The sequence below is a fragment of the Trachypithecus francoisi genome, unplaced genomic scaffold (assembly GCF_009764315.1).
Source record: "Trachypithecus francoisi isolate TF-2019V2 unplaced genomic scaffold, Tfra_2.0 Lachesis_group3, whole genome shotgun sequence".
Classification (NCBI taxonomy): domain Eukaryota; kingdom Metazoa; phylum Chordata; class Mammalia; order Primates; family Cercopithecidae; genus Trachypithecus; species Trachypithecus francoisi.
The window spans coordinates 29683974-29692144 of record NW_022681468.1 but is presented as its reverse complement, the minus strand read 5'-3'; the positions used below and the strand labels follow the sequence as shown (position 1 = coordinate 29692144).

The window sequence follows — 8171 nt, the reverse complement described above, 5'->3', positions numbered from 1 at the left end:
CAAAAAATAATCTTTGCTTTTTATACCTCCCCCATTCACAACCCCTTTGGGCTAAGTTGATTTTAAAAACATTTTTTTTTTTTGAGATGGGGTCTTGCTGTGTTGCCCAGGCTAGGCTCAAATTCCTGGGCTTAAGCAAGCCTCCTGCCTCAGCCTCTCGAGTAGCTGGGATTGCAGGCTGCATCTGCACCCAGCTCCTAACAATTCTTCTTCTTCCTTTTTTTTCTCCCCTCTTACTGAGCCAGGGTCTCACTTTGTCACCCAGGCTGGAATGCAGCGGTGCAATCATGGCTCACTGCAGCCTTGACTTTCCCAGGCTCAAGTGATTCTCCCACATAGGTGGGACTATAGGCAGGCACCACCATGCCCGGTTAATTTAGAAAAAAAGTTTGTAGAGACAGGGTCTATCTTGCCCTGGCTGTCCTAACAATTCATAATCTTCATGAATGTGGACAGTTTGAAGGAAAACCACTACTCTCATCTCTTTTTCTAAGCACAAGTAGAGATTATAGCAAGTAGAGATTAAAACTCATTGGCTTACTGAGAACACCAAGAGAGGAAAGACACCTTGGGAATTAGGTCATAGCAATGCTTCAAACAAGACAACAACTGCCCATAACCCTACAAATTCTTGCAAAACAACAGTTACCCATATTCTTTCTTCACGGCCCATGGCATGACCGGCAGTTCTGCACTGCTACCCAATCCCAGATCACTAGGAACCGGAAATCCTTACCAATTTGGAAAAAGGGGAAAAACAGAAAAGTAGTGGTAAATGTCATCACTTTTTCCTCCCTGAGAAATCAGGAAATCTCTCCATGGAAGCCACTCATCCCCCTGGTTTTCACCAATAAGAAGGAAGCAAAGGGTATTAACACAGTAGAACATTCAGCTAGGCGGCCGGGCGCAGTGGCTCAAGCCTGTAATCCCAGCACTTTGGGAGGCCGAGACGGGCGGATCACGAGGTCAGGAGATCAAGACCATCCTGGCTAACGCGGTGAAACCCCGTCTCTACTAAAAAAAAAAAAAAAAAAAAGAACATTCAGTTAGGCTGAACTAGTTGAGGAATTCAGATGCAGGCTCCCTTAGGTAATGAAGAAATTTGAAAAAAGAAAAAAATTTTTTTAAAGCCAAAGGAGCTAGCTTAAGCCCCTAATGAAAAGCCTCCTCCTGAAATGTAAGGCTAAGTGTACAAACAGAACCAAGGCGTCTGATATGCTATTGTACAAACAGAACCAAGGCGTCTGATATGCTATTGTCAAAGCCCAGCACAACCATATATTGGTTTTCTCTAGAGTTGGAATTTTAAAAATCAAGAACTTGAAGGTACAGAAAGAATGAAAGGCCAAGTAAAGGAGGAAGGCATTACAGAGACAAATCACTGGAAACATGTTCAACTCCTCGGTGTCTGAAGAGGCATGACACAAACATAGAGCCCTTAGTAGTTGTGTAGGATGCTTCTGTTCACCTTGATGACTACAGAAGCAAGAATCCTGTTTTAAAATCCTCACCCTATCATGAATGTTTAAGATAGTGACTAAAGCACTACGATGGCTGGATTCTTCAAACAAAAAAGCAGTACTTTGGGGCTTTTTTTTAAAGGTAAGGATGTCTTATCCAAAGCAAAGCAAAAAGTTGAAAAAGTGCTATAAAGTCCATTCCCCTGCTAAGTTAAAGCTTTTTAAAAAAAAGATGCGAGAAGAAACTGCCACTGCTGCTTGGCCCACTCTTCATGTGGGCTTTTGACGTCTCCTAGCTATACATTTCCTGGCTTCTGATGTGATCTGCTGAAAGAGGTCTTATAAGCCTGAAATAGGTAACAGCAATGCTGAATTAAAAGAGGAATGAGAAAAAGTGCTAAGAACTAGTCACACCTCTATCAGTCGACTCAGATGGTCGGTTTTGGTAGTTTTGGTTAACAGACATCTGTTTGAATCCTATCAGAGTCTTGAATCAGGCCATGTTAAACTGTGTATGAAACTATTCTTGTATGCCCCAAATCTCGACTTACTCTCAATGACTGTATTTATATATACACTTGTATTCCTCCAAGTACTTGGATAAACGATGATACCTAGGATATGACTGGACCCTAGATTTATATTACAATTTCAAGAAGAGACAACCAACCATGTATAATGTATACATAACATTTTGTTCTTTAGAAAGTACAGAGGTCCTGGATAGATCACAGGAGGTTTGTCTCTTCAAAATAAACTTGTAACAAAATTACACTTATCTTGAAGTAACTTTGTACCAACAAAGTTTTTCAGTGACTTCATGCAAGCCAAAATGAAAAGACCAGCAGGTGAGTTCATTGCTTATAAGTCTGTGACTTTTAAAAACCCTACATTTATGTTATTAAATAGTAACTGCTGTGCAAAAGCTATGTGGTATTCCAGTGGGATTCTATGCTAGGAAATTAGATGTGCAGGAACAGGTGACAATGTATTTGATTTTATAGGACTCCTTATTTAGTTACCACAACCTCCTTCTTACTTTAACCTGTACATGCTAAATATAGTCTCTGCATCTCTCCTTGGTTCTTTCATTCATCTTTTTCTATTCTTTAAAAAAGTAAAATAAAACTTTGGAATATCTCAGGGGCTTATTAAAGCTCGTAGATGCTGACAGTGAATAAACTTATACTCAAGACATTAAAAACAAAACTTCACAAACAATAATATTGCTTACATCCTCTGCTACATGTAATGTACACAAACATACCACAGCTGATGACAAGACACCCAGGAGAATTTGGATTGATAATCTTTACCAATAAAAGGAGCAATTTCAAAAACTAAAATGTGTAACGTGACTTTCTTTTTGAGACACAGTTTCGCTGTCACCCAGGCTAGAGTGCAGTGGCATGATCTCATCTCACTGCAATCTCCGCCTACTGGGTTCAAGCGATTCTCCTGCCTCAGCCTACCAAGTAGCTGGGATTACAGGCGCCTGCCACCATGCCTGGCTAATTTTTTTTGTATTTTTAGTAGAGACGGGGTTTCACCATGTTGGCCAGGCTGGTCTCGATCTCCTGACCTCAAGTGAGCCACCTGCCTCAGCCTCCCAAAGTGCTAGGATTACAGGTGTGAGCCACCGCACCCAGCCTGTAACATGACTTTCATACACTGCTTTTCCATTCTGTTCCCAATCCTTCTCCTGTAACACCTGATGGATACAAAAGGACAAGCGGATCCTGGGTATAACCATGCCAAAAGTCCGCTTCACTTACACTTTGGTTCAACTAAAAAAGAACTTTAAAATGGTGATTTTCGGATTTGTTCTTTGGTCAGGCAGTATAAAGCTCTCTGAAAAAAGTCCCTTTACCTGGTTATAGTATGAAAACAGTCAAAATAGAAAATGTCAGTTTAGGAAAGAGATCTGTGTGTTCAGAATTTCTCAGAAAAAAAGAAAAAAATGTAGACAGGCAGACCCTAGCCCCAGATGCCAGATTCAACTGTCTTAGGACATGAAGAATAAAAGAGAACTAGCATTCAGAAGAGTAATATTTAAGTGGGTTAGCTTCTAAAAGGCCTAAATTAATAAATCTAATCCTTAAATAGGAACATGATAAATGATTTCTGAGCAGAGGATTTACCAACATTTTCCTTTATCAGTTTAAATCCTAATCTGGACCCAGACCCAGCCAGAGACTGTCATAATTTTCAAACGTAGAAATCAGTAGGAAATGCAAGCCACAGACTCTGCAAGGAGTAATCAGTTCTTTCCACACTGCCCCTGGCCCTCACCCACCGGGAGTGCACATCACTCTACGGAGCGGCTTTGTACCCAACACTCAGATGTGAGAGTGGCCTTCTAACCAGCGGGGGATGTGGGTGCTTTGAAAACAGTAAGCGCTTTAAAAACGGGGTGGGATGTGTTATGGCTGGAGCTTGGGAAGAACCAGAATTTGCGCACATCCTCAGACTGTAATCATTATGAAGAAATATTTGATGGTAAAGGAAGAAATCATCTGGTGACCAGAACAAAATGGATTAAGACCAAACCCTCAGGAGATTACACAATAAGCCTTTCAGCAGTCATCGCTTACTGTTTTTCTTAAAAGGCTAAACTTAAGATTAAAGGGTGAATACTTCTATTGATTACTTGAATGGTTAAATAAGGATTTCAAGGCTGGCCATCTCTGAGACCTGGATGGGAAGTAAGTGGAAGGCACTTGCTCCCTAGGGAGGAGGGCCAGGTAAGTCTCCAGGCTGTGGAGACAGCGCCAGCAGTAGCTCTTGATGGGCCCAAGTCTGCGAGGTGCTGGGAGAGGGGAATGGCCTGTGTGGTTAGCCAGAGACAGGCTAGGGTCAGTGTGATTTCACAAGTAGAATGGTTACAAAATAAAATGTTTTTTTAATGGACCGAAAAAGTAAAGTGAGTCACCTTCGTTTTTAAAGGTGAGACTTAGCAAAGGAAGGATTTGAAGCAGTTTTTTACTATTTACAAAATGTCACTTAGAGTGGAGGTGGCCACCTTCAGTAGTTGAGGCAATGTCTTTCACATGAGATGGCCATAGAAGTGTGGTTCCTGGAGCTGGCTCACAAAGGCCACAGGCTGTCCTGGGTGAGGAAGGGTTCCTCTGAGGGAGCACCAAAAAGGCTCAGTCTTCCGTTTCTTCATATGTTGTCTCGTCAAAGGGCCTGTCCAGTAGAGGCACCAACCGATGGCGGGAATACTTCAGCTGCAATAGGTCCCCAACTTCATCTATCTCCTTTAAAGCCTAAAATACGCAAGAAAAGTAGAGGTCTGTCAGAGCCAGTAGGATGCAGGCATGCCTGGTGTTTTACTTTGCTAAAAACAATCATGGCAAGATTATCCTTCAGCAGGACTTATGTCTAGTGCATTTACAAGATCAGACTACAATACAGCTGTGGAAGGACCTGCTTTCTGAACAAGGCTTTCAAGCTCACCATGAATAATGGGTTGTGAATAGCCAGGTATGCAGAATAAAGGCTATAATTCAAAGTATGATATGCTTGGTAGAAAAAGTTATATGCACTCTGAATGCACAAAACCGACTAAAATTTGTCATCTCTCCCTTTTGTTTTTGGGATGGAGTCTCACTCTGTTGCTCAGGCTGGAGTGCTGTGGCATCATCCGAGCTCACTGCAACCTCCACTTCCCAGGTTCAAGTGATTCTCCTGCCTCAGCCTCCAAATTAGCCAGGACTACAGGTGCCCGCCACCATGCTCAGATAATTTTTGTATTTTTAGTAGAGATGGGGTTTCACCATGTTGCCCAGACTGGTCTCAAACTCCCAACCTCAAGTGATCCACCACCTTGGCCTCCCAAAATGCTGAGATTACAGGTGTGAGCAAATGAGCCCAGCAACTTCTTTTTCTTTTTGAGACAGAGTCTTGCTCTATTACCCAGGCTGGAATACAGTGGCACCATCTCAGCTCACTGCAACCTCTGCCTCCTGCATTCAAGAGATTCTCTGCCTCAGCCTCCTGAGTAGCTGGGACTATAGGCAAGTGCTATCACGCCCCACTAATTTTTTGTAGAGACAGGGTTTTGCCATGTTGGCCAGGCTAGACTCGAACTCCCGGCATCAAGTTACCCACCCACCTCTGCCTCCCAAGGTGTTAGGATTACAGGCGTAAGCCACTACACTGGGCGTCTTAAAGTTCATTTTTAAAAAAAATCAGTATGTGGAGAGAGAAAACCACCAACAGTATTACTGATGTGTTCCAGCACAAGAAAAAATATTCTTCATTTTGAAATGTGAAAAACATAAAGCAAATAAGAGCTGAACTTCAATGCGCTGTCACAACAGCGGCACCGCTGAGAAGAGGGGTAAGTGAAAGCTCCATATGGAAACAATTTAAGTCTGAAATTAAGCTGGGAGAACCCATCAACCATTTATTCACCTGACCTCTGTGATAAGATTTATTAATTTAAGACAAAAGTCAAAGCCGGCCGGGCCTGGTGGCTTATGTCAGTACCCAGCACTTTGGGAGGCCCATGTGGGCGGATCACCCGAGGTCGGGAGTTTGAGATCAGCCTGACCAACATGGAGTAACCCCGTCTCTACTAAAAATACAAAATTAGCTGGGTGTGGTGGCGCATGCCTGTAATCCCAGCTACTCAGGAGGCTGAGGCAGGAGAATCGCTTGAACTCAGGAGGTGGAGGTTGCAGTGAGCCGAGATCACGCCATTGTACTCCAGCCTGGGCAACAAGAGCAAAACTCTGTTAAAAAAAAAAAAAAAAAAGTCAAGGCTGACCACGGTGACTCAAGCCTGTAATCACAGCACTTTGGAGACCAAGGCAGGCAGATCGCTTGAGCCCAGGAGTTTGAGACCAGCCTGGGCAACAGAGCAAGACCCCATCTATTTAAAAAAAAAAAAAGCCAGGCATAGTCCCAGCTACTCTGGAGGCTGAGGTGGGAAGATCCCTTGAGGCCGGGAGGTGGAGGCTGCAGTGAGCTAAGATCATTATTACTGTACTCCAGTCTGGGTGAATGAGTGAGACCCTACCTCAAAATCATAATAAGACAAAAGCACACATGACTAAGATCACAAAGGAATGAGCATTTATAAACTCTTGACTTCAGAAGAATCTAGAATGTTTTCATCAATGTAGAAAAGTAATCATTAGAAAAAAAAATTCCTCAGTAGCCCAAGGGGATCTAGATTACAAGATTTCCTCTGATCCCACACCAAATATTTCAGACAAATCAGTATCATGTGAATAAAAGATGCCATTCTAAAGAGTGCTGACTCTTGTGTGGGGTGTGTGGGTATGTTAGGGACAGGGAGCCAGTACATGCATCACCATTCATTAACAAATAGTCTACACAGAACCTCTAGATCACAGGTAAGGTGGGTTCCTAGGAGAAAAACATGTATTCATTATACAGCTGAGTAACCCAATCCTCTAGGACAGCCAATCCCGCCGCTCCCCTGAGCCAATATCCTCGCACTTCCCATTTTAAAAAATAACAAAATTACAGCTTTGAGATACAATTCACATTCAACAAAATTCACTTTTAAAGTATACGATTCATTGCTTCTAAGTATATTCCGAGAGTTGTGCAACTTTTGTCCCTATCTAGTTTTAGAGTATTTTTATCACCCTAAAAAGCAACCCCATACTCACTCCTCCTTCCTCTCAGGCTGGCTGCCACCAATCTATTGTCTGACCCTATGGATTTGCCTGTTCTGGACATCTCTTATAAATGGAATCGTAAGTTACGTGGTCTTTGTTTTGGCTTCTTTCATTTAGCCTAATGTTTTCAAGGTTTATCCATGCTGTAAGGTCAAAACTTCCTTCTTCTGCATCCAGCTGACCTAGTACTGATTGTTGAAGACTGTTCTTTTCCAATTGACTGGTCTTGGCTCCCTTGTTGAAAATAAAGGGAGATGGCCATAGATGCTTGTACTTTATTTCTGAAATCTCAATTCTACTTCACTGGTCTATGTGTCCATCCTTATGCAAGTACTCGACTGTTGTAATTACTGTAGCTTTGTAGTAATTAGCTTTGTTTTAAAATTAAGAAGTGTGAGACCTCCCACTTTGGTTTTCCTTTTCAATACTATTTTAGCTATTCCCTCCCAGTTCCATATGAATTTGAGGACCAGCCTTTTAATTTCTGCAAAAAAGGGCTAGTGGCTTAGGGTCTCCCAGTCCATTTTTTTCTGAGAAATGTTGAACACTGGATCTGTAGGTTGCTACACTGCCATCTTAACAATATTAAATCTTCCAATCCATGAACACAGGATGTCATTCCATTTCTTTAAGACTTCTTTAATTTCTTTCAGGAAAGTTTTATAGTTTTCAATATACACATCTAAACATACAGTGTACAAGTGTAAATTAGCCAGTGGACAAGGGAAGGGCTTTTTTTTTCTTTTTCTTTTTTGAGACAGAGTCTCGCACTGTTGCCCGGGCTATAGTGCAATGGCGTGATCGCGGCTCACTGCAACCTCCGCCTCCCAGGTTCAAGCAGTTCTTCTGCCTCAGCCTCCCGAGTAGCTGGAATTACAGGCGCCTGCCACCACGCCTGGCTAATTTTTTGTATTTTTAGTAGAGATGAGGTTTCACTATGTTGGCCAGGCTGATCTCAAATGCCTGACCTCCCAAAGTGCTGGGATCACAGGCGTGAGCCACAGCACCCAGCCCGGAAAGGCTTTCTTAAGTTTATTACTAGGTATTTTATTCT

The 8171-nt window shown here is 42.4% G+C and overlaps 1 protein-coding gene across 1 annotated transcript in view; it reads right to left on the bottom strand.

The window, feature by feature from the left end:
- Positions 1 to 3937: 3937 nt before the first annotated feature.
- The window catches only part of SPTLC2 (serine palmitoyltransferase long chain base subunit 2), a 105548-nt gene continuing 101314 nt past the window's right edge, over positions 3938 to 8171 (bottom strand). The window contains exon 12 of the mRNA XM_033187270.1: positions 3938 to 4729. Within this exon, the coding sequence (XP_033043161.1) occupies positions 4610 to 4729 (120 nt within the window). The 3' untranslated portion in view covers positions 3938 to 4609. The remainder of the gene's footprint in view (positions 4730 to 8171) is intronic.